The 27651-nt window shown below is 41.5% G+C and overlaps 1 protein-coding gene across 3 annotated transcripts; it reads left to right on the top strand.

The window, feature by feature from the left end:
- On the top strand, positions 1 to 26016 carry GPR87 (G protein-coupled receptor 87). 3 transcript variants are annotated; one of them, XM_040234923.1, is made up of 4 exons: positions 1 to 87; positions 178 to 271; positions 19011 to 19142; positions 24529 to 26016. In XM_040234923.1, exons 3-4 carry the CDS (start codon positions 19109 to 19111, stop codon positions 25569 to 25571), a joined length of 1077 nt encoding a protein of 358 aa, XP_040090857.1. In that variant the 5' UTR covers positions 1 to 87; positions 178 to 271; positions 19011 to 19108; the 3' UTR covers positions 25572 to 26016. The 3 variants fall into 3 exon arrangements, with proteins under 3 accessions (XP_040090857.1, XP_040090847.1, XP_040090865.1); XM_040234913.1 differs by having other exon boundaries at positions 7 to 271; XM_040234931.1 differs by lacking the exons at positions 1 to 87; positions 178 to 271 and having other exon boundaries at positions 19003 to 19142.
- The last annotated feature ends 1635 nt before the right edge of the window (positions 26017 to 27651 follow it).

The raw sequence follows: 27651 nt of genomic DNA, 5'->3' as shown, positions 1-27651 counted from the left end.
CACTTCTCTAGCAAGAGAGCCAGTTGCTCCAGTTGTTCCCGAGCAGGAGGGTTTGAAAGGGCGCCCCAAAGAACAATCTTTAGGCAGGTAGGGGAGACCTACCTTCTCTGGCAGGGGAGGGGGAAAATGACTATTTTTTATGGTTTAACAAAAAAGCTACTTCCCTGCCAACTTTAGTTTCAAGGCTTATTCGTAACTGGCACTGAGAAACCTGTTTCGACTTGAAGACGCCTGTATTAGGTGAATGGACAGCCAGCCACAGCAATGAAAGGTAAATGAAATATTTTTTTAAATTTTATTTTCTTAAAAACCAGGGTTGGTAGGACATAGCACTGATTAAGACTGTAATTATACCTCTGCTTAGATCTGAAGAGAAAGTAAGAGTTAGAAACTTAAGTGAATTAGATACACGAGTCTTGTTTGGGAGGGAACAATTTCTGAAATGCGGGCCATTGTGCGTCACAGAATTTCACTGTTCCCAGCTTAGGCAGGCAGGTTAAGCAAACCATGAGTTATGCCTTCAAAAGTGGAAATGATGTTAAGGAAATCACTTCTATTAAGTGAATTTTTAAATCACATTTGCTTTATTAGTTGAGTAAACCCCAAAGTCCATTATAATTGTTTCCCTAGACGCCATACTGAAATTTGTTTCATAATCTTTCATTCACTTTTCTTTTAAAAGGAGATCAAAAGAAAAAAAAAAAGAGAGAGAGATGGGTTTTCTCTCCCAACTGCCTCATTTTGGTAAAAGAATCTCAATCTTTTCATTGTAACACAAAGAACACGGCAATCCTTGCCCTGATTCCTTAGGAGATCATGCTAAAACATGTTTGGAAAGGCACTGAGAAAGCCGCCTAACTAGTGACGAATGGCTTAAGAACAGCTTAGGTCTGGTTCATGTTCAAAGTCATAGGGAGGCTTTCATTTCATTGAGGGAATCAAGAAGGAAATTTGAACTCTTCTAAGTTATAATAAGGATTTTTAAAGATAGGTGAGCATAAGGTAGGGTGATTTTCTTGATTTACTAGGTTAAGATTTATCTGCTACCATATTTTGTATCATGTTCTCAAAGAGGGTCTGGTTTCACATAAGGCATATTAACATTTCTAACACAGATTTTCTTTCATAATCCTGATTAGAGACTCCAATTTACTAGCAAAATGAACAACAAAAACTTTGGTTCTATATTACCAAACAGAGCCAGGAAATTTTGATTTTATACTATCATCTTTTTATACTGTATTATTATTTCTGCCAGTTCAAGGCTGAAACTAGGAATCAAGGGGATGTATTCTCTGAGTCCTTTAGCAAAATTCTGTCCTAGGACTACTGTTTCTAACACCTATCTGAAAAGTGTTCTGAGTGTATGTGGGTTAAGGAGAAGAGGTTGGAGGAGCAGTCAGATTGTTGAAAACCATATTTAAGGATATAGCCTAGAAAAGAAAAAGTATAATTAGTCAGAAAATCCTATTCCATGAAGAGATTGAGTCAAAAATTTCCTGGCAGACAGAATATTGAGATGGTTTATTGCACTCCAGGATATAAGTGGGAGATGGAAAACTAAATTAGAGTTGATGTTTTTATTTAGCTGAGTGTTATCTGGCCCCTTCGGAGCCTGTCTGCTTTCCTTCCTTCTTTGATATCTTGGGGCTTCACTTCCTTTAAAAACAAAAAATATTCCATACTTAGTCCTGTCCTCTGAGAAAATGCCACAGAAATTTAAGATAGAGGAGATATGAATGGCCATTCACTCTCTGCACTCCTATAAACTGAGGGGAAACTAGAAAAATACGCTCAGAGCCCAATAAAAGGGATGACGGTGAAGGCAGGAGAGAAGGGACGTGAAACCTAGGTGAAATCACGTGGGAGCACCCCACAGTCTCCACAGGACTGCCGTGTGCACAAGCGTGGGACAGGACTTTGGTTCAGAGCAGAAAGCCCGGCTGGAAACTGGGTGCTGGCAATGCCAAAAGTTAGTGTGACTTGAGCAAGCCTCTCATTTCCTCAGGAGCTCACTGCCCTCTCCCACAGTAAACTGAGGGGATTCGATCAGAGGTCATGAGAGGCCCCCTGTGTGACTAGATTCCCCTGATTCAGGAGATGTACTTAGGCACTCAGGTTGATTATCAAGAACCAAGGCTTGAGTCAAATGAAGATGCTAATGGTGAGGAGGAAGACTGGTCCTGCCCTTTTCTGTCCCAGGCAGCTACACGATGTTCATCCAATCCCAGCCTCTTTAGGCCCCGGATTCTTCCTCTGCAAGACACACATGACTATCGTCTCCTCTTGCTTCCTCGGGTGGCAAGTTTTGCCTCAGGAGAAAGGCAAGGGCCAACTGGAATCCCTATAGCTGCTGACTATCTAAAGAAGAGAGGAGAGAGCAGACGTAACCAGGGCACTGTGGTTTAGAACTAGATGAGAAGAACACATGGAAAACATCAAGGTGAACAAGAAATAAGATGCAAACCTGCTGTTTCAGGCCAATGATTGAAGTAAAGCCCTTATACAACCCAGCAACAATTTCCAAACTTTCCAACCTCCTTATATGGCAAATATGGGCAGAATAGAATTGCTATTCTTCATTTTGTATTGAAGTAGTGCATCTGATCTTTCATTGACATCCTCATTAACCAATATGAAAAACTTACACTAAAAATGCATCTGAAGAGCACTCATAAGCCATCACATTAAGTCATACGTATCAGTGATTCCACAATTTCTCTTATAAAGCAATTTCTTTTTCTTTTTTAAATGTAATTTCTAATAGTAATTTCACACATTTCAGAAGAAGGTAACTCTTAAAATGACTTAGAACCTTTACAATACAAACTGTCCTTCTAAACCGTAATACTAAAACAACAATCATGAACGTGCACTGGTAGCTTAACATATGTCTAAGACTGCTGCATATTTTAACAGAAATTATTTTTTAAAAGAAAAAACTTCACACAACCTTAAGATATACACTGCCGTTACTTCCATTTTACATCTGGGCAAACTGAGGCTTCAGTGGTGCACAAATAGGAAGCAGAGCTCTGAGCTTGACCCATGTCTGCCTGCAGACAACCATGCTCTGAGTCATCATTCTTTGCTGCTGCTAAGTCGCTTCAGTCATGTCCGACTCTGTGCAACCCCATAGACGGCAGCCCACTGGGCTCCCCCGTCCCTGGGATTCTCTAGGCAAGAACACTGGAGTGGGCTGCCATTTCCTTCTCCAATGCATGAAAGTGAAAAGTGAAAGTGAAGTCGCTCACTCTTAGCGACCCCATGGACTGCAGCCCACCAGGCTCCTCCGTCCCTGGGATTCTTTAGGCAAGAACACTGGAGTGGGCTGCCATTTCCTTCTCCAATGCATGAAAGTGAAAAGTGAAAGTGAAGTCGCTCACTCTTAGCGACCCCATAGACGGCAGCCCACCAGGCTCCCCCGTCCCTGGGATTCTCTAGGCAAGAACACTGGAGTGGGCTGCCATTTCCTTCTCCAATGCATGAAAGTGAAAAGTCAAAGTGAAGTCGCTCACTCTTAGCGACCCCATGGACTGCAGCCCACCAGGCTCCTCCGTCCATGGGATTTTCCAGGCAAGAATACTGGGGTGGGGTGCCATTGCCTTCTCTCATCACTCTTTAGAGTGCTAAATAAACTCTGTATTTGCTATCTGGGATCTCTTTCTCGTCAGTAATTTAATAGGTGGGTTTCCCAGGTGGTGGTAGTGGTAGAGAACCAGCCTGCCAATACAGGAGACCTGGATTTGATCCCTGGGTCGGGAAGATCCATGGCAGCCCACTCCAGTATTCTTGCCTGGAGAATCCCATGGACAGAGCAGCCTGGTGGGCTACAGTCCACAAGATCACAAAGAGTTGGACACAACTCAAGTGACTTAGCACGTACACACAATTAATAGGTAAAATTACACAGATTTCTAATTTATTTACCATGCTACTTGACTGCAGTAGATAAGTATCTTCTCGAGCACATCACATCCTGCAATCAAGCTGGGGCTATTACTTCGTTTTCACAAAGGAGACATCAGATTATAATCAACACATGAACCCCCGGGGTTGCACACAAGTAGAAGCAAAAGAGTAGTTAAGCCCATCACTCAGACCAACTTGTGTTCACATGCAGGCTCTGCCCTTACCAGGCCTCTAACCTGGGTGAGCAACAGCAGCTGGTGTGTGCTGAAGGAACCTCTGCAAGCCTCAGTTTCTTCAACTGAAAAATGGGCAGACTATACTTACTACCATTCAGAAAGCATCTATATAATGAGTTCTTCCTAGATGCCAAGCTCCAGTTAAAGATTTCGAAGGCTTGAAGGACATACTATGGCAATACTTCATTCAGTCCTCAAATCAATCCCAATGAATGTTTTGCAGAAGAGGAATTGAAGTATAGAGTGGTTAGACGACTAGCCCAAGTAAGTGGCAAGTCTGGAATTTGATTCCAATGTCTTTTTCACAAATTATCTAGGGCCTTCCCTGGTGGTCCAGTGATTAGGACACTGTGCTCCCAATGCAGGAGCCGTGGGTTCAATGTCTGTTCAGGGAACTAAGATTCCACATGTCACAGCCAAATTTTTTTTTTAATTAATCTAAATAACTTAGAATAGTCTTAGGAACAAAATTACACAGGCATGCTTGCTGAACCCATAGTCTGATCATCATTCTTGCTATTGTGAGTAAAAAGACAAAAACAGACCTTTCAGCTTCTAGAGGAGGCACTGCCTGTAGTCTGGACATGCTCTCACATTAGAAATATTACTGGCTTTCAAACTCCACTTTTCAAGTCTCATAGTCTAAAGAGATCCTTTGCTAAAAAATATCAAGATTCTGGTTGCTTTCAGAATGGAAGCCAGTGTAATGGGGGCAGCAGAAACAAAATAATCCAAGGTCCCTGTACTACAGGAGCTTAGGATCTAGCTGCAGAAAGAAGAATCATAGCAGAAAAACACTGGGGCTGTTAGCAGTCAGCTGTGTCTCACAAGCTGAGAACTGACAGAAGAGACCCAAGAAAGGAATTCACGGACACCAGCTGCCTCAAGACTGCTGGCATTTCAGGGCCTGCCACACTGCTTTTGGGGAGGATGACCTGCCTGTCCAAACTTGTTCCTCCTCATACCTGCCAAACTCAAAGGTGAGACACGAAACTGAAAACAAATCATCAATGGGCTTCTCAAAACAACTTAGATAAACAGACTAAAAGACAAGTTGAAATAACTGCAATTTACTGTTTATTGGTTTATTTTTAAAGAGAACGATCCTTCCTATCATAACTGGGTACCTTGCAACTATCCAGGGCGCGCAGTAACATGCAAACCTTAAATAAGCACAGCTGCACTGATTTTGAGTTGTGTAAACCAAACATGTTAAAAGCCTGCAAAATGAAGACTTTAAGCAGGATAAAATTTTGTACTGGGCCAAAACTGTTCATGTAGAACTCATATAATACACAGCAAAATGAATGAATCAAAGAACAGTGGATCCCATTATAAAAGGTCACTATATCAATGGAATAAGCATATTATGATCACCGTTCAACAGACACTATGGTTTTACCTACTCAACATCAATATTCTTTTCCCTTTACCCTAAAAGATTCATTCTAATTTTGTGTTACAAATATAAAACAAATACACACACACACGCATATATAGACATATATTGTGGTATGAAAAAAAAAACAACAACTATTCATACCATGTCTACAGACAACAGTACAACACCTCAAGTATTATCTCCATTTATCATCTTAAGACCTAGAAACACTGAGTATCTGACTGGTACCCACTCATGCAGCTCATGTGAGACTCGGCATGGACACTGTTAGAACCAGTTTACGATCTGTATGAAACTGCAAGTCATACAGACACTGAACAATTGGCCAATGGAGAATGGAGTCTGAGAGGGCAAAGTTGAAGGCACATGATAAATGAGTACCAGGGCACCTAACACTTGCTCTGGTGGCCTCCCTGGTCCTCCTCGATCCTGGAAGACAATCCCAACAACACAGCTGTCTTGCAACCAGGGTGGCCAAGCCCAGCATCTCTACATTGCCTTTCCCTACTACAGGCCCAAAAGGAGATGGTGTATTTCCCACGTGTCCCCCCGCCCCAATTCCTCTGCTATGAATTACACCCCAGTTGACTTTACACCAGGCAGGCACTCCCTCACATGGATATTTATTTAGATCCTGCTAATCCCCCAAAAGATCTGGGGTAGTGTGCAGAGATGCTCAATATCAAATAAGTTCAAATGAATGCTAACAAAAACAGAGCCTGGGAAAAGCAATGGAGGGAAATTCAAAGCCACATGAAAGATCACTTCACCAAATGCATCAATTCCTATCTCAACTCTAAAAGGAAAACAAGAAGGCACACTGATACAGTTTTGATAAATAATTAATAGTAGCAGGCCTAAAGGAACACTGGATTCCCAGACGGTGCAGTGGTCAAGGGGGGCTTCCCCAATAGCTCAGTTGGTGAAGAATCCGCCTGCAATTCAGGAGACCTGGGTTTGATCCCTGGGTTGGGAAGATCCCCTGGAGAAGAGAAAGGCTACCCACTCCAGTATTCTGGCCTGGAGAATTCCATGGACTGTACAGTCCATGGGGTCACAAAGAATCAAACACGACTGAGCAACGTTCACTTTCAGTGGTCAAGAATCCGCATGCCAATGCAGGAAACATGGGTTTGATCACTGGGTCGGGAAGATTTCCTCAGGTAGGAAATGACAACCTTCTCCAGTATACTTGCTGGGAAAATACATGGACAGGGGGGTCACAGAGAGTCAGAAAAGGCTGAGCAACTAAGCACAAGCATTAAAGGAACACTATTCTCAATATGCAGCCTAAAAATAACTTTTTCTCATGAGTCCTCATACATAAAAACAAAATTGTGTTCAACACCCAAAGAACAGATACAGTGAAGATGGGGGACCACATGGAGGTATCAACTCAAAGCTCAGTTAAAGATATGGAGGCAGACAGGAGAACACAGTTTTACTATGTTGCTGTCTTCGCAATTAATCTAGCAAAACCTCTCTGTCCTTTTCTCCCCAGTACTATTATTGTTGTTGTTTAGTCCGACTCTTGCGATCCCATGGATTGTAGCCCATCAGGCTCCTCTATCCATGGAGGATTTCCCAGGCAAGAATACTGGAGTGAGTTGCCATTTCCTTCTCCAAGGGACTTTCCTGACCCAGGGATTGAACACAGGTTTCCTGCTTGGCAGGTGGATTTTTTTTTTTTTTTTTTTTTTACCACTGAGCCACATGGGAAGCCTGTTCTAATTATCAAAATTTCCTGAGTACTAGACATATTAAGCTAACCATATGAAAATGCCATTTGACCTATAAAAACACTTCTAAACAGTTCAACTTAATGCATCAGCATCAAGGACGACAAAACCTTAAAATCTTTGAAAAAGTATTCATCCCAAATTAACTACAATGCCATTAAGTTCTGAAACTGTATAAACTATCTCAAAGCTTGACTTACAAGCTTATCAATTTCACGTTAAGAAGGAAATTATTGAATGAGGGGGAAATTACTAAAAATAAGGCTCAGGTTTGGAGCTGGCAGTGGGTACCAAGGCTCGAGGTACCCCAAGGTACTAGTAGAAACCCCACGGAGAGACCTGGGGCAGCCCCACCTTGAAATTATATGTCACAAACTATAAGCCACAGACAAGCTTTATTTAGTCTGTCTTAATAAAGCTAAGCCAGAATTTAAAATTCATGTAATTTTATACAAAAATCCATTTTTACAGTCTTGTGGCAAGTAACCCACACATCCACATGGCAACAACCCAGAGCCTGGCCAAGGGGCAACACTCCCCTGTTCACGCAGCCCCCAGCCCTGCTGAGCACTTCTCTTAATACGCTGTTAGCTGTATTTTATTGGCCTGCTGATACTAGTGATTATTTCTTCTTATACCTGGCTCACTGTCCTCACTGACATTAGATATGGGGCTTTATGTGGATTTGCATTCCATTGCAATAGTCTCCTTACTTCACAGTGGGCTGTTCAGAAATATCAGAGGACCAGTGTCTGCTCAACTTTCCCCAGGTCTTTGGCCATGCCTTTCAGAAGAAGAAAGTGAAAGTGTTAGCCACTCACCTGTATCTGACTCTTTGCAAACCCATGGATGGTAGCCCACCAGGCTCCTCTCTCCACATTATTCTCCAGACAAGAATACTGGAGTAGGTAGCCATTTCCTTTTTCAGGGGATCGTCCCTACCCAGGAAAATTAGGAACTGCTAATTCCTATTCTCTCAGTTCTTCCTGGGTCATACTGTGTTCAATTCATTCATAAATAAAAAAGTAATTAATGCCAGTGAGGTTAAGAGTAGGAACTACTTTAAAGAAAATGTTATATATATATATATATATATATATATGTATGTATGTATGTATGTATGTATGTGGGTGTGTATGTATTCACACACGCACAGGGAAAATGAATTAAATGTGATGTCATATCCTCTTACTACATAAGGGGGAAGAGGGATTTGTTGACTTTAAATTGAAGTATTGTTGAGTTATAATGTTTCGGGTATACAGCAAAGTGATTCAGATATAGCTAATTTTCTTCAGATTCTTTTCCATTATAGATTATTACACAATACTGAATATAGTTCCCTACGATATACAGTAGTTGCTTGTTGTTTATCTACTTTATATATAATAGTGTATATCTGTTAATCCCCAAATTCTATTTCTTGTTTTTATGAGAGGAGAAAATGAGTCACAGTGAGGGTTTGATGCTGATGAGAACTGTACAATATCCATTGGCATTGAAGATTTCACTAGTGAATCTTTACCACCAAAGGAGGGGTTGAAACAGAAGGAAGACGTGTCTGTTAGGCACCTGTCTTGTTTCATTACTTTAAACAGCATTACAGTTTGCTTAAACTGATTCAAAGGGATGGTACGGAGAGGGAGGAGGAAGGGGGGGTTCAGAATGGGGAACATGTGTATACCCGTGGCGGATTCATGTTGATGTATGGCAAAACCAATACAATACTGTAAAGTAATTAACCTCTAATTAAAATAAATAAATTTATATTTAAAAAAAAATTTTTTAAGAGGGTAAAAAAAAAAATTAGGGTAGCTAAACTTACACCCAATTCTATTGAGAGCGGCAATGAGGACACCTAACCCCTCAACCCACAGCCACACTGATGACCTGATTAGAATGGTGACCATGACAACCACCATCATTATCATCATAGTGAAGAATAATTATGACCCTTAAGTATAGTGTTTAAGCCATGGAATGACCCTCCGAACAACATCTCTGTAAGCCTAAGAAAAGTACTATTTTTTCTTAAATAGCTTTGTAAATGCATATCAAACAGCTAAAGACTTTACCTGGGGTCCTAGATTTTGAGAATTTTTTAAGGGACCAGAAGTTACTTGAAATGCAGTTTGGCTTAGAATATAGTAATTCAATACCTCTACTCCTACTGGGAGTATAGCCCAAAACCTCTCTGACCAGTAAGCTGGTATTAATAATTCAGAATTTCCCTATGTATACATTAGACTTTGCCTGAACAGAACACAAAAATACACATTTCAACTTGGGAAATGAAAAAATTTGACTATATGAGTAATAAGATTTTTATGAAGTGAAGTGACAGTCAGTCACGTCCAACTCTTTGTGATCCCCTGGACTGTAGCCCATCAGGCTTCTCTGTCCATGGAATTCTCCAGGCAAGAATACTGGAGTGGGGTGCCATTCCCTTCTCCAGGGGATCTTCTTGACCCAGGGATCAAACCTGGGTCTCCCGCACTGCAGGCAGATTCTTTACCATCTGAGGCACAGGGGAAGATTATTATTATTAAGCAGAAAAAAATATCTGACATGAGTTCCACTACTTTGCCATGAATTATATTACTGTAGCACTTAGAGTATAAAATAGACTTGCACATCTGAAGAGAATCTCTTCAGATTCTCAGAGCATCATTGGGAGCCAGGCCAAGTATCTATTATTTCCCTCATTTCACAAACAGTGGAAAGCTAAAACTCTGAGAGCTAAAATACTTTGCCCAGGGTCACGGGGCCGAAGAGAGAGTCAACAGCTAACACCTGCCGACTGCACTGAGGTCCAGGACACTGTCTAGCCTACTTTTGAGGGGCCGCTGATCCGGCCAAGTAGCAGAGCAGGGAGGAGCCTGTTCTGGGGTCACAGAAACTGGACCTCATCTCCTGGCTTTGCCTCTCACTGTCTGTGTGATGTTGGGCAAGCTGCTGAAGCTCACTAAGGCTCTTCACCTGCACAATAACCAGGTCTGGGGTAAGGTAATAAGGAAGCACTAGACACAAACCCTGCCTTCAGGGAGTTTACACCCCAGTTCATACCCTGCCTCGTCCACTGCCCTCCCTCAATCAATCAATCAATCAATAAGTAAAAAATTAATCAGAGGTCACCTGGAAAAAAAAAAGTTAAATCTAAGTGTGAACCAAATTTTGCTTAATTGTAGGCTATAGACATCAAGCGTTAACTTTGTTAAAAGAACTTCAGGGTGGTACCTGAAAAACCAGAATGAAGGTTGTCTGCTTGGCATTCCAACACCTTTGGGTTACTGACTCCAAGCTTGCATTAATGAAGTGCCCTATGAATACAGTGACCTAATTCTATTACAAAAAGAAGTAAATTATAGCCAGTGAGGTAACTTGTTTCTTTCCCAAGGCCTTCAGCAGAGCTGTATCTTAGCAGTACTGGAACACACATACACACACAAACACACACACAGTCGTAGGTTATAGGTTATTCCAAAATGCAAGAAATGCTGCACCTTTTACCAGAAGCTTCACATTAGATGGTTCTTGGGAACATTACACACAGGCAGCGGAACAATGGCACCATCCCACTGATATTCAGGAATTATAGTAGTATCCCCATTTAGTATCTACCTTTTAGTACAGTTTTCTCTAAGAAAGTGACAAAACACAAAACCCCTCAGAGCTGAAATTCTTGCAGTTCCAAATGTGATTCCAAATGTTGAGCTTCTACAGAACACACTAAGAAGTGGAGGGCAAATTAAACTACAGCTCTGCCATGTGAGAACCACCACCACCAATCAGTCCAAAAAAAATCATGAGCAGCTGAATCTAGGGAGTGAGCATTTAACTGGCATTTATCTTTCCCATCTTGACCAGAAGCACAATAATGAGACCCTGGGAAGCCAGGGAGAATAAAGGCATGGCCGTAGCCCGGCAGGCATGCCTGCTGGCCCTGCCTGCTGCACAGGGAGTTTCCCAGTCTGGCACAGCAGCTCCCCATCCAAGGCAAGATCTAACCCGGGAACTCTGGGAGCAAGGCTGGGTGCCCAAAGCAGCAGTTCTGGGGCCCTGGATGCTCAGCTTCCCAGCCCCCCCACTACCCCTCCAGGGCACAGCAGACGCTTGCACATCCTACACACCCAGGTTCAAGCTGCTCCACCATGAGTGAACCTCTCCTTCCTGGAGACCCAGAATCTCAGTTCTCCCAACCATAAAAGCAATCTGATATGACCAGTAGGGTTTTCACAAAAAGGCCTCAGCAGAGGGCTGGGCATGGTGAAAAGCTCAACTGTGACAATTAATTTGTTCTCAGGGGTGCATTAAACAAGCTCACCTGCCACTATTCTTTCTGGGTTGTTGAGAGGGACCAGGAAAGTCATTTGTTATGAACCCTCAATGTTGGTCACTGAAGCAAGAAAAATGAGGAGCTGGCAGAGAGGGGGCAGAAGAAGAAGAAGAAAGGCATGTTTATAGTCAACACAGACCACCGGATGATCCGTACAGATCAAGTGTCATCACATAAGGATAAATGATAAATGAATCAAGAGTTGTGAAAGCTGGGGTCTATAGGATCAGGCAGGCAAAGCTCCCGAGTGAAGAGGCCCGGGGAAGTCAGGAGAGGTTGCAGTGAGCTGGTGACCCAGAGAGCAGGTTCCCAAAGGGAGGAGGCAGCAAACATTGCTGGACGCTTCATACGCAGTTTGGGCAGATCTTTCTCAAGGTAAGAGGGAAATTTCCTGATGCTTTCCACATGGCTCAGGTCAAACCAAACTATACCTCCAGCTAGAAGATCAGCAGTTCCTTCTTGGCCTCAACAGGGAAAACAAAGGCTGCCTCTGCCTTGTCTTCCCCCTCCCACCTCCCACCCTCCAATACCAACTATGGAAACCTGCTCTGCATTGGGACTCTAGAGAAGGATAATGGGAAAAAACGTGGATACGGCTTTAATCGGATATGCTAGGAATTCTGATCCCAGCTATTACTAGCTCTGTCAGGGCATATTGATTCACATGTCTGAACCTCAGATCGGCCTGGCGGGGGAGGAAAAGAGGCATAATACACACCTAGGGCACGGGCCGCTGTGAGGGTTGCAGGAGAAACCAAGCAACAAGTTTAAGGCCTAAGATCAAGGAGACACCGAGAACATGTCCTTTTCTACTATTTCATTTCATTCATTTAAAAAGCCAGCTTACAACTAACAACAACATAACACAATTATGAAAATAGTCAAGGGTTATGAAAACAATCAAAATATCAACGGTTGGCCAGAAAAAAACCAGAAGGTCTCTAAGCATCGATACTATCCAACCTCAGGAATGGCCGTTAAACCCAGACCTGCCACAGACATCACATTCTTGAGAGGTTTCATCAGCTCTCAGCTTGTGGAGCCGTAGGTGGCAGGACGGGGCTTCCGCCCATCAGCAAGGCCCTGGACCCAAGCCCATAACTACGGCTGAAGCAATGTTCATTGCAACACCCTGCAGGCGCTGGGATGTGCACAGTATGCATAGCTGCTCTGTGATAAACTGCACAGGGTGGGGTGGGGTTTGGGGGGTGGTGGTGGGGATATCGGTGCAGCTGCTGAAGACAGCCGGCAGATGAGGATCAGAGGCAACTGAAATGAAGCTCTTGGAGGAAAGAGCTCAAAGGCTTCCTCATTGGGTGACTGAAACTACAAACCACAAAACAGTGTCAGCATAAACAAGGCGGCAAGAACTCCACTGCACCCTGCGTCCAACCCATCAGTCACAAACTGCATTCTACCATGTGCCTGCAACATGCAACAGGAGCTTGTAAGACTCAGACCTCACCCCGCACAACTGTGCCACATGCTTCGTGCAGGTTCTCATGTCAACTTTGGAGTCACCCCCACAATGGATGCATCAAAGCACACACTATACAGATGGAGAGGCGGAGACTCACAGAGCCTAGACTAGCACCACACTGCCACCCTACTCGGCTCATTGTAGTGCCAAGGGTTGCTTCTCATTTGTTTTTAAGCCAAGTGAGGAAAATATTTTAAAATGTTAAGATATTAAATGAGAAGCTTAGCAGAAACTTCCATCAGTCCTGTATCTATCTCTCCTCCCACCCCTCCTCCTCTCTTTTTCCCAGGGTAGACATGTTTTTTTTTTTGAAAGAGTTGTCTCAACCCTCTGTTATCAGCCCTCTGCCTCTGCCCCCTACACTTACACAGCATGACTTATGCAGCTCTGACAAAGACCAACAGTGACCTCTCTGTTACTGAACTCCATCCAATGGCACTTTGCTGTCCTAGGCCTCTGGACTTCCCTGCAGGATAAAACTAGCTACAACTTCTTATTTTGTAACCTCAAGTCTGGGTTCACAGGACATGAATCTTGTCTGATAATCCTTCCAATTCTCTGACCACTCCTCTAGGCACTTCCCTTTCTGGAGAATTGCTCCTGAAAAACTTCAAAGTCAGCTCTCTCCTATTCTCAGTCTATTGGGCAGGGTCATCGTGGGCAATTGCACCCATTCCCATTGCTTTTTCTATCCCTGATCTTCTGTCAACTTTAAAAGTACACCACCAGCCAGGGCCACTTCCCAAGCCTCAGCCCTCAACCTCAGTTACTCAGTAGACACCTCCACATGGATACTACGTAGGCATCCTGATATCCACAAAGGGACATTTGAACTCCACCCATTCTCCCACATGCTCCTCCTCTCATGGGCCCGCCGATCAGGGAAAGAGGCCAATGCCCACTGCCTGATCCCAGGAGGCCCCAACATTCCTTCTCCCTTTGCATCAGCACCAGCAGCCACTCACTCCTCAATGTGCCCCAAACCCGCCCCACACCTCTACCACTTGAGGTCGTCATCTCCCTAGTAGATGACGTGATCTTGGGCCATGCTGAGCATTTCCACATGTTCCTTTCCCATCTCACATTTGGCAAACCAGCCACAACCCAGGCATCAAAGCTCCCATGGAACCTCCTTGACCTCTGCTTCTGTTCATCAGGGGACACCACCATGTCTGGATTTCTACAACATTCCCCCTCTTACTCTGTATTTTGCAGTTTAGTTACTTCTGGATCCTCAACTAGATTCTAAATTCCTTGAGGGCAGACACTTACCCTCCATCTTTATAATTCCCAGAGTGTGGAATATGAGTAGACTTTCAGACATTAACCTCACAGAAAAGGTCAGATTATGGTTAACAATGATGAGGAGGTAGAGACTCCCAAGACAGGGAAAGAGGAGAAGACAGGAGATCATTCAAGAGCAGGAATCAGTATGAAGAAAGGCACGGGGTGAAATGAAAGGCATGCCCCTGTGAGGCAACAGTTAGCATAAAGAACTCCTGACTGAATGAAAATGATCTTGAATTTCATGTAGGCAAGGATTAATGGTAAAAACACAAGTAAAAGCTCCATTTACAAAGCATGCAATTTATAAACAAATATTCTAATTTAACCTCATAATGATTCTACAGAGGAGGTACAATTGTCATCTGATTCAGAGGATTAATTATGGAACAAGAAGATTTCTCCCAAAGCTGAGAGCCACCTTTTAATTACCAGAACCCAACAGCTTCTGGCTTCCACGCTATATAATCTCCAACACTAAAAAAGTAACTCCTTACATATGTTATCACTGCAATTTGAGAAGTTCCCTATCATACTGTACTCAGGGTGAGAGAGCATGATGGCATGGGTAATTTAGAAAGAAGAATCTAACAAAAAGCAGCAGGAAGCATCTGAGAGGAAAGAAGCAAGAAGCAGAAAGACCAGAAAGGTCAGGTCAAGGCCACACATGAAACTAGGAGAGCCTTGACCTGAGCAGCAACGTGATGACAGAAGCAAAGGAATGATATTGTAACAGAAGAAGTAGCAAGACTAGATAAGTGACTGACCAAGGGAGAATGATCCAATTCAGTCCTGAGGTTTTAAACTCTCTCGATCAAGAGCTGAAGCAAATATTCATAAAGAGGGATGAAAGGAAAATGGCTTCTGCTGAAGAAAGGAAAAAAAGTTAAAGTTTAGAGATGCTAAGTCTGAGGAACAAAGATGATATAATGAACAGAAGTTTAGGGAAGGAAGATTATGGAAGAGAGGTGATGGCTGAGCATCCAAGGAGACATGAACACTCTTGAGAAAAAAAAAAAAGAAAAAATGAGGATCTATGACCCAAATTTTGGGAAGTAATTCATCTAGAGAAAGTGGTAAAAGAGATGGAGGTGGCAAGAGGAAACTCTCACAAGCCAGTTGAGGAGAATGAAGTATTTCCTAAACCTGGAAGACAATTTTGATTCCAGAAAGTCCATGTATCATGTCTGAACTAATTAAGACCCAACTCATTCACATAATTTCAACGGGAATTAAGAAAATAAGAGCATGGATTCCCCCAAAGTACAAATCACCACCCACAGCCTCTAGATTCTGAACCAAATTCTAAAAGAAGAAACTCATAAATGAATCATCCAGATCATTGAGCAATGTCCCACACGTACATCAAGGGGTGGAACTCTTGATAAATGTACTTTGCATTTCACTGTCTTCTTCAAGACATGATAAGGAATGTGCTTATAAGGTACTTTTCCTTGGTCTATAAAACTCAACATTATTGCACAGTGAATTGCTATCCTGTATCTATTTCTTTTCTGTGTACTCTTGGTTCCTTTCTAACTTCGTTCAGGTATAATTTACATAAAATAATTTTCATCCATTTTAAACATACAATTTGATGATTTTTAATTAACTTAGAGAGTTCTGAAACCACCATCATAATCCAGTTTTTCTCACCTTAATAAAATTCCTCACCCCCCTTACAGTTAAATCTCTCCACTCCTACCCTCAGCCCTAACCTACTTTCCACCTCTATAGATTTGCCTCTTCTAGGCATTTCATTGAAATGGTATGTGGTCTTTTGTATCTGGTTTCTTTCCCTAGCACAGTGTTTTTTAATTCATCCATATTATAGCTGAATTTCACTTCTTTTTATTGCTGAGTTGTATTCCATTCTTTGACTATACTACCTATGGTTTATCCATTCTATGACTATATCACCTTTGGTTTACCCATCCTGTTGCCTATACTACCTTTGGTTTATTCATTCATCAGCTGATATTTGGGTTGATTCAATTCTTTCAATTCTTAGCTATTATGAATACCGCTATTAAAGATATTTGCATATATGTCTCTACATAGGTCTATGTTTCCATTAGTCTTAAGTAGATACCTACAAATAGAATTATCAGGTAAGAAAAATGTAGGTTAAAGTTTCTAAGAATTTACCAAACTGTTGTTGAAGTGGCCATATCATTTCAAATCCTCACCAGTAATGCATGAGGGTTGTGACACCATATACTTGGCGATACTTGTTACCATCTTTTTCATTTATGGCCACTCTATAGCCAGGGAGATATGAAATAGTTATCTCATTGTGTGAGTGGTTTTTTTTTTTTTAAGAGATATTTATGTATTTATTTGATCACTCCGGGTCTCAGTTGCAGCACACAGGATCTTTAGTTGTAGCATGCAGGATCTAGTTCCCCAACCAGTGGAAGTGTGGAATCTTAGCTTTTGGACCACCAGCAAAGCCCTCATTGTGGTTTTTATTTGAATCCCGCTAATGACTAAAGATACTGAGCATTTTTTCATGTGTTCTTGATATAATGTCTACACAAATCTTTAGACCACTTTTTAGTTGGGCTATTTCCTTTTTATTAGGAAGTTGTAAATGTTCTTTGTATATTCTGAATTTAACCCTTTATGAGAATAAATATGATATGCAAATATTTCTCCCAGAATCTTTTCCGTGTCCTCCTTAATAACTGTCTGCTATCTATTACTGTGACTATGGCTCACCCACTACATACTGCTTTTCCTCCAGAGGGGACAAGCCATACTGGATTTCTTGTTATCAAGTAAAGTTTAAATGAAGTCAAGAAGAAGAAAACCACATAACTTTACCACAGAGGAACATGAAATCAGAGATGTCTTTCATGGAAACTCCCTGAAACATTTCCATGAGAAGTTAGATTCAAGAAAATAAAGTGTACTGAAATCTAAGGGTCATTATTATAAAGTTTAGCAAACTGCCTCAATCCTAGTAAACTTTATTAAAAGAAAGTAGGGTTTCACCTCCTTGCCTTACTTTAAAAAGACTGCAACACTGGCACCCAAAAAGGAGGGTGTCTATTATCTATGCTCCATAAACCAATGAATACTTTTTGACTACTCACTATGTACCACATACTCTGATGATTCAAGGTGAGACATGGACAGGGCATCTAAACTCTCAAGAGATGACTGGTAGTGGGGAGGAAATCACTGAACATTTGGACACCACTTTATCCATCTACTACCAAATCCAGCATCCAAACGTCACGTGCCACTAGGGAACAGAAGAGAAGGACAAAACAACAGAGAAAGAAATACATGCCTCTCCAAAGGCTGCCCAATTCTTAAATATGCTTTTGCTTTGAAAGTACTCTGAGCCTGCTGACCAGCAGACATAACTGCTTACGCAACCTGTAGATTGCTTTGGACTTGGAGGGAGTGAGGTTACTTGGGGTCTCTCTGCAGCTTTGTGGTATTTATAAGCAGTATTGCTGAGGGGGCATGAAGGTCTCACACAGTTTCATTTCATGAGAAACAGTGTGACTTCCCCTAGAATGAATCCTTCCCAAAAGACATCTGACTTCGGCGGCACACTTTCCAAACAGTTCCCAGGATCTCTTTTCTCTTTGATGAACACCTTAAGGAAGTCAGAAAACAGGGAACAGGCTGCCGAAGGAGAAGTAGGGGGCACTGTCACAGTTTAACTAACACGCGTCGTGTGCACATGTGGTCTCAGGAAAAAGACTGTGAGGAATCTGAAGCTCAGAAAGCTTTGAGGTTTTAGCCAAAATTTCAAAAACTAATGACTCAAAGCCAATTTAATTATCCACTCCTAGCAAGACTTTGAGGTTGGATGGAAAACAGTTATCATAGAGAAATATAGGGACTTCAAGATAAAGGTTCAAGCAGTATTAAATTCTTAATGGGAAGCTATGTTTGAGGAAAACATAGAAGCCCACGTAAACCTGAGTTCCTCTGGGGAATTTTTTTTAGAGCCTTCCAGTCCAGTTCAGAAAAGGTTAAGTGACATGATGAAGTCACTCAGCTAGTTAGTGTAAAGCCAGAACTAGAAGCCAGAGATTATAAGACTGGGTACTGAAGATAGTTGAGTTTATAAAACTCTTAACATATATTGGTCCAAGATCTTCTGACTTTTAACAATCTCCAATTGCATTTAAGAGCCATTAGAGATGCATTTAAACACATGTGCTGAGCTTCAGGTCAATGGGGTAGGGTAGAATGAAGTAGAAGCAATAACGCCAGACACAGGCTAACGTGTCTTGAGAACACTCCTGGACCCAGGTTCTTATGGACTATGTCACATAATTCTTGTCACAATTCTGCTGTATGATTATTTCCACTCTCATGTCAGAGAGGAGAACACTGAGTCACAGAGACGTTAAGTAACTTTCCCAGGGCCACACAGCGATATTCAGATGGAGAAGGCATACACAGAAATGTCCTGTGCTCCCTGGCAGGTGGAAAGAGCACACAAAAATAGACAAGTCTTACGTGGCACAGCTGTTCATAACAAAAAGGTAGGCCTCTTCTGAATCAAGGGGCATTTTTTTTCTTTTTTTAAAGTGAAAATCAAAGTACTGTGTATTCAAATACCTGCTCAACTGTTTTTTCTTTTTTCCCCTAGAAATCAAACCAGGAATAACCTATGCTGACCCCTTGACTGAATTGTCCCCGAGTGTTTCCTGACACAGATTTTTGCTTTCAGTCCCTCACAACTAAAGAATGGGGCTCAACTTGACACTTGCAAAATTACCAGGTAAGCTGTAGGGGAAAATGCAAAGAAAATCAAAAACAGTTATTTACACCATGTGTCAATTTAGGGGTTTTGGTGGATAGCAAATCAATTAACAAAATAAACTTGCACATATCTTTGCCTTCATTAAATGTAAAACAGCAAACATGCAGGATGGCATTGCCAAGAGAACTCTTAACTTTGTCTTAAGCTGTTTCATCTAGAGATGATCTGCAAAAGGACAGGAAGATTAAACTAACAATTGGGGAAGTCTTTCACGCTGAAACTAAAGTATATATTACTTACCAGATGGAACAGTCTAGACCAAAGACAACATCTACCTGCACTACTGGGTAATTAGAACATGATTGTGCAGGGCAGCTGTACCAGGTCAGTGACACCCGGTCATCTGCACGACTTTGGTGTTTCATTCCCACCTGGCAAGTAGAGCAGTGACATATTGTTGATACTTTCACATTCAGTGTCAAAATGTGACATGCCCCCATGAGCAACAGTGGAGCGACTCCAAAAGCAAAAGGAACAAGGGTCTTCATCACATTTCATTCAGAATGTGACTGCTATTCATGACACAAATCAAAATCATGGCCTGACGTTGAGACAGACCACCTACTAAGTACCAGATACTGTGCTTGAAATGTATGCAGAGCATTTTTAACTCTCAGAAGACCCAGCAAAATGGCTGCTATTTATTCCATTTCACAAAGCCAAGAAGTGACTGAACCGGCATTGTCAAAGAGGACTTTCTAAATGGTATCGATGAACTTATCTGCAAAGCAGAAGTAGAGACACAGACACTGGGAACAAATACATGGATACCAAGCGGGAAGGGGGTGGGCGAGGAACTGGGGGATTGGGATTCACACACATACACTATTGATGCTATGTGTAAAATGGATAACTATGAGAACATACTATATAGAACAGGGAACTCCACTTACTGCTCTGTGGTGACCTGAATGGAAAGGAAGTCCAATAGGCGGGATATATATATATGGCTAATTCAGTTTGCTATACAGTGGAAATTAGCACAACATTGTAAAGCAACCATACTCCAATAAAACTTAATTTGAAAAAACATTAACAAACAGGACTGCAATGCTCTTGATCTCCACTGTCCAATACAGGAGCCACGTGGGACTAATGAGGTATCTGACTACAAAATCCATGCATTTCTTCAGCACACAAAGTACACACGCAATCCCCCTTACAAACACAGGCAACCACAGCCCAGCACACATACCACAAGATCACTCTCACACATTTGCGTGCATGCTCAGTTGCGTCCAACTCTTCGCGACCCTATGGAGTGCAGCCTGCCGGGCTCCTCTATCCATGGGATTCCCCAGGCAAAAAACACTAGAATGGGTTGCCATTTCCCTCTCCAGGGGATCTTCCTAACCCAGGGGTTGAATCTGCATCTCCTTCATTAGCAAGGGGATTCTTTACCACTACTGCACCTGGGAAGCCCCACCCTCAAACACACACTGGCACAAAATGATGATTTACTTTGGTACTGGTGTTATTAGGTCACTGCCTTTGCTAACTTAATTTAAAAGGACTTGGAAGCAGGAGAGCAGGGGGAAAACAAAAAAGGAAATCTGACCATAACTCTCCCTCTGAAACCAAGCTCTGCACTAAATAATACAGAGAATAACATCCAAGGAAACAAGGAGTGTGTGAGATGTGAGAAAATAGCCTTTACGCTGTAAAAATAGCTTCCAATTTTTACTAACTGAATCACTATTATACCTGTCATTAAAAATGTTTCCTAACTCAGCCAAGTTCTTTACTGACAGCAAAGAATCACATGATAAAACCATCTGGGTGAAGAAACCCACTCACTTTAAATGGACATTGTTCCTGAGCGGGAACACTGCAGAGAACTGCTTCTGGGCATAGCCACAGGCATTAGGAAAGCCGGAGGCAATAATACAGAAAGGAAATGATGGGAGGTAGCTGTCAGGAAAGAATATGCCATAGTCTTAATTCTTAAAAAAAAAAAAAAAAAATCAAGTGTCACAAAAAACTCTCTATATTCAGTTTTGAGCCTTCCAGAGCAGCCCACAGATGACTGTTCCCTCTACTACCATAGTGTTTCATAGAATAACCCATAACAGGTTTTAACCACTAGTTTGTTTAAGCTGCATCGTAAATGTAAAATTTGCAAATGAAGTAATAACCAAGCCCAAGCCTATTCCACTGAAGTAAGAAGTCCTGTATTCCAAAATGCTAATCTCATACATAAACTAAAGATGCAAATACTGTGAGGTGACAGGATTGGCAGACACTCTCAAAGGTACAAAACAGTTCAATCATCACTGTGAAAAGAGGTCAGCTGGCCTTGGTATTATTTATGACTGAGAGTACACATCAGGACTATTTCTGACATTCTGATTTAAGACTAACTTTAATAATGACCAAAACTGATCTGCTGCTGCTGCTGCTGCTAAGTCGCTTCAGTCATGTCCGACTCTGTGCGACCCCATAGATGGCAGCCCACCAGGCTCCCCCATCCCTGGGATTCTCCAGGCAAGGACACTGGACTGGGTTGCCATTTCCTTCTCCAATGCATGAGAGTGAAAAATGAAAGTGAAGTCGCTCAGTCGTGTCCAACTCTTTAACGACCCCATGGACTGTAGCCCATCAGGCTCTTCCGTCCATGGGATTTTCCAGGCAAGAGTACTGGAGTGGGGTGCCATCTCCTTCTCCGAACCATAGCTGATCAGTAAATCATTATTTAATAAGAGTGCTTGTTCATACAATTAACACTTTAAAGTATATAATGGACACAAAATTCCTCATCAACCCAGAGAAGTAGGGGTCCTTCTAACACACAATGGATAGGCACAGCAGATCCAGGGAGCTAACACTTAAGAGTTGAAATGCTCCATGCCTACTATGTACGCTGGGCTTCCCAGATGGCTCAGCAGGTAAAGAATCTGCCTGCAATGCAGGAGACACAGGAGACTCCAGTTCAATCCCTGGGTCAGGAAGATCCCCTGGAGAAGGGGATGGTAACCCACTCCAGTATTCTTGCCTGGAAAATCCCATGGACTCAGGAGCCTGGTGAGCGACACTCTAAAGAGTTGCGTAGGACTGAGAGACTAAACACGCAGTTTGTATCTGTGGCCAGTGAACCTTTCTATTTGCACTTACCATGGCTTCGAAAATCATTGTTACAAGGTATAGCCAGTGTTTCCAGATATGGTGTAGCTGCCCCTTTTCGGGTGGGGTCCCTCAGCTGGACCACTCATCCTAATTAAAAGTTACTTGTCCTCTCCATACTTCCTTTAGGTGTCTATTCTGGGTTAGATGAAAGGGACTGCTAATAGTTTAATTGAAGAAATTAATTCAGGCAGGTACCTTAACCGAGGTAAAACTGCATATCTTAAGAAGCTTCTAAGGTTATGGATGCTGATATGCATCTGGTGGTACAGAAGCAACCAAGACCAAGACACTTCATTAAGTCAAAATCGGCTTGAACAATACTGTTTAAGACAATATTTGAAACTGGCAACCATGATACAGATGGCAGCTGAATCAGGCATTTTAAACTTATAAATACTGTGGGTCTCATCATAACAGGCTAGTCCAGGTATAAATTACCAGCCTGTTTAAGGATATTTAAGCCAGGGAAACCAGTTTTTAAAAACACTTCTAGCAGAGAATAAAAGGGAAAGAATTAAAAAGAGGACAAGGTTACTTGGGAAGAGCCCATACACTTAAAATTTCAGGCAGCAGTTTAGAACCTGTTTTTGGATTAAAAATCATCCAAACTCTCTTCCTTGGTTCACTTCTTCAAAGAAGGAAAACAAAGTACATACTATGCTGCCTGTCATATAGGGAACTGAGGGCTAAAATCATGCTATTAGCCCTAAAACAAAATCATTCCAAAGCATAATTGTCATTATAGTAAACGTATTAGTGAGACATGAAAATTCAGAGATGACTTTTCTTGTAAAGTCACAGCCCCAAAAGTTCACTTGTAAACAGTTTCAGTTTTCAAAAACAAAAAGCAGCAGCAGCAGATAAAAGTAACCATATGGCCAGGAGATTTATAGCAGGAATGCCCAGAGGGATTGCAGACAGCTACGCAGGTCCAACCCCCTGTGGAGGAGAGAAGGGAGCAGGGAGCAAATAGGAAGATTCATATTTCTGTGCAGTTGGAAGAAAGTTTTGACCAGACTGATGAAAAGTGCTCCAGACAAAGTCATCATCAGAGGAACCCCTACTGCCCCAGGAGCCGGCTTAATGTTCCTACTGTGCTCAGTTAGTTACTGGTTAGGAGTGATCCATGGAAGTGTCGCATCAGCAGGAAAACAGCGCTGGGTTCAGAGCACTGAGCTAGAGCTGCCCGTCAATTACTTTCCCTGCAGCCGGAGATCTGAGAGGCCCCTTCTCATGGCTGTCACGCAAATCCAATATTCATAAACTGTTCCACTGATTATGTGATACAATGGTAAGGCTCATGAACTCAAGACTTCAAAATAGCAAAAGGTTTAAAATTTTCATATTCTTAGCATAATAGGTATAATCTAGCTTATAAATAAAAGTAGGTATCAGGCTGCAATTATTTCTAAAAATTGTCCTCCTTGATAATGAATTTAAATACTAATGACAATCGTACCTTTTTGTCTTTCTTCCTAACAATGCTCCCTAAAGATTCTTAAGTATTACCCAAAAAATAAATAAATAATTGAAAAATGACCTGCTAGTTTTACTCTTTCGCATTTCAAATAGCTTAAAACTGAGAGAGAAAAAAAGATATTTCAGAGCCTGCCAAAGACTACACTAAAATAACCACATGCTACCCTTCTGTTGTATGAAATTTTAATTTGCTGCTCCCCAGTTTATTCAATTTGTAATTATATCAAAACTGAATTAAAAATTGAGTCAAGATCATATTCACTGGTATATTTATTTTCATTCAAATGATTAGCACAACCGACCAGAAATTCACATTTTACTCAAAGGACTTGGTGGGGGACGTGGGATTCAAGGGTGAGGTCACTAATATTTTTTAATGTTTTGTGTGTTTCTTTATTGAACTACAGCTGATTCACAATGTTGTGTTAGTTGCTTGTATACAGCAAACTGATTCTGGTGTACAGCAAAACAAAATACATATTCTTTTTCATATTCTTTTCCATTATGTTTATTACAGGATACTGAGGGTTGCTCTCTGTACTATGGAGTAGGATCTTGTTGTGTGAGACCACCAATTCTTTAGCCACTCAAAACATTAACAGTGCACTAAATAGACTCTTTAAATTACTAAAGACGTTTTTTAACTAGCCCGAAACTTCAGTAGTTCAGCCTGTAAGGAAGCCTGGCATGAGCAGGGCATGCATGCAAAACATGAAGTGACCTCTCCCCACTTCTCCTACAGATAATGAGCTGCATGGCCCAGGGAATCACACCCCAAGTAACACAAGCGATGGACCCGGAAAGAACACCACCATTCACAACGAATTCGACACTATCGTCTTGCCTGGGCTTTACCTCGTTATATTCGTGGCAAGCATCTTGCTGAATGGTCTAGCAGTATGGATCTTCTTTCACATTAGGAATAAAACCAGCTTCATATTTTATCTCAAAAACATAGTGGTTGCCGACCTCATAATGACACTGACGTTTCCATTTCGAATAGTCCACGATGCAGGACTTGGACCTTGGTACTTCAAGTTTATCCTCTGCAGATACTCTTCGGTTTTATTTTACGCCAACATGTATACTTCCATTGTGTTTCTTGGGCTAATAAGCATTGATCGCTACCTGAAGGTGGTAAAGCCATTTGGTGACTCTCGCATGTACAGCATAACCTTTACAAAGGTTTTATCTGTTTGTGTTTGGGTGCTCATGGCTGTCCTGTCCTTGCCAAACATCATTCTAACCAATGTCCAACCAACTAGGGAAAATATTCATGAGTGCACGAAACTTAAGAGTCCTTTGGGAGTGAAATGGCATAATGCCATCACTTACGTCAACAGCTGCTTGTTCGTGGTTGTGCTGGTGATACTGATCGGGTGTTACATTGCCATTTCCAGGTACATTCACAAATCCAGCAGGCAATTCATAAGCCAGTCAAGCCGAAAGCGAAAACACAACCAGAGCATTAGAGTGGTCGTGGCTGTGTTCTTTACCTGTTTTCTACCCTATCACTTGTGTAGGATTCCCTTTACTTTCAGTCACTTGGACAGACTTTTAGATGAGTCGGCACACAAAATCCTGTATTACTGCAAAGAAATGACACTTTTCCTGTCTGCGTGCAACGTCTGCCTGGACCCAATCATTTACTTTTTCATGTGTCGCTCATTTTCAAGAAGGCTATTCAAAAAATCAAACATCAGAACAAGGAGCGAAAGCATCCGATCACTACAGAGTGTTAGAAGATCCGAGGTCCGCATATACTATGATTATACTGACGTGTAGGAATTCAGGGTCACCAGACTCACTCTTGTTTGTCAGTATGTACAAAGTGTAAATAAATGTGTATTTTCATTATCCTTGCTTGAGCCCATCAAAAAGTGGATGAAAAGAGAAGTGAAATGTTATGAATTTGGGGTATAATTCAGAAATGAGGAAAACATCAAGGCATAACGAAGAAAGTGAAATTGACGAGATGGCATATGGCTGAGCAGCGGGAATCATGACTCAAAATTTAAAAAGCAGATTTCAGGGGCAGCAAAGGCCACAGCTCTGCCAACGCACTGCAGTCATCTTCCAGGAAGTGCTGATGCTCTGAAGCCACTTTTGAGAGGACAGGAAGTAGAGAGAACTCTGTTCGACCTTGATCCTTAAGATTTGGGAAAGAAAATGCTGTTTTCAACACAGCTCATCTGTTGCAGATGTAACTGAGTAAACACAGATTGCTAGGTTTCTCTGTCATTGTATCTATGACCTGCCCACAACATTAGCCATAGTCCCTCATCTATGTTTATGTTTTATGCACATTAGAAAAACTTGCACAGCGCAGGAGTAGGCAAGGAGGTTCAACTGTATCTTTTTAAGCAATACACTTAAAAAGACTGAAGTCACTTAAGTGATTTTAAACTTAGTTTATTTCAGAGAAGAAAAAAGTATGACTGAGTATTAAGACAAGTCGATTTTGATAAAACACTGAACTTACAGTGCCATTATTATACCCCTATGCTGCATTTGAATTCTTATGTGCTAGGGGCAGAGAATAGAAGACGAAGGCTGCATTAACAGTCAAGTACATATAGTTTATTTAAAAGCCATTTAATAATCTTTATTTTATATAAACTATAGTTTTAAATTATATCCCATCTCTAATAGAAATAGCATTCATTTTAAACCTTCAGTTGTAGAGCTCAATACATCAAGTCAAAAAGATTAAGGGTAGCTTAAAATCTTAGAATAATTTCTCCTTCTTCAATATAAACCTTTGAACCTTCATGCTTTTTCTAAGCCTGCAGCTGCGTGACCACTGTCTAGGTTCCTAACATGGGACAAGGAGCCAGGGGAGCATTAAAAGACCAGGAGTGAAGGCATGTTTGCTAACGAAAAGGTATCATTATGGTTAACGAAGACAAAGCAGATGTACATGTATAACACAGTGAAAGGCTTCATTTTATTTAGACTCATACAAACGATCTGCAAAATTCTAAAAAGCTAAAGTGAGCGAAAAAGAAGGAAGCAGGTCCCAAGAATAACTCAGCCTAACAGTGACTACCAAGGTTAGGTTCAAGAACAGAAAAGGGGTCTAATAGGTGAGTGAGGTTTAACAGAAGGGACAGAAGCAAAGAGGTGAAAAGAACTGTCCAAGGACCTTTATCAGAGTATCTATTTCTCCATCAAGATTCCAATTCCATAAATTCCAGGATACCTACAGTACATGAATTAATACACATCTCTCTTAGACATGTGCCTACCTACCACCACCTGCTGCTCATTTTGTTCACTAGCTAGGTTAAGATAGCCATACTTTACACTAGGTATTTAAGAAGATGGTTTAAAAGGCTAATTCCTTTCTCCATTCTCCCATGACACCAAGGCTGAGTTACAGCTGCCCTATATAAAAAGGAGGAGCAATGCTGCAGCTGGGAAAACCCTCAGTACAGCGTGTCCTAGACTCTCCTTCGTCTACTTGTCTCTACATCACAGCTCACAGTGTGTGTGAGTGTGAGTGTGTGTGTGTGTGTGTGTGTAAAGCATGCTTACCTTAGAACATGCCTAAAAACTAACAGCCTATCATCTTCATCAAATGATTCCATCTGGTGTTCTGAAACTTAGCAGAGCTAACCCCACACTGCATTTAATTCTCTAAAATTCAGGCCTCAATTCTAAGAGGTCCTTAAAATATTTCAATCCCATTTTAATGTTTCTAAAATTGTACTGTTGTAGAGTTAATGGGCACATTTAATATAGTGGTTTTATTCTCTGAAATTACATTATTAAATCAATGGGACAGCTTAAAACATTGACTTAAGGAAAAAATTTGAAAGTATTATCTCCATTTTCTTAAAGCCATATTACAAAAGCATCAAAT

This window comes from Oryx dammah, unplaced genomic scaffold, assembly GCF_014754425.2.
Source record: "Oryx dammah isolate SB20612 unplaced genomic scaffold, SCBI_Odam_1.1 HiC_scaffold_2, whole genome shotgun sequence".
NCBI classification, from domain to species: Eukaryota; Metazoa; Chordata; class Mammalia; order Artiodactyla; family Bovidae; genus Oryx; species Oryx dammah.
Note: the sequence above shows the minus strand (reverse complement) of the source record. Positions and strands in the feature narration are given on the sequence as shown.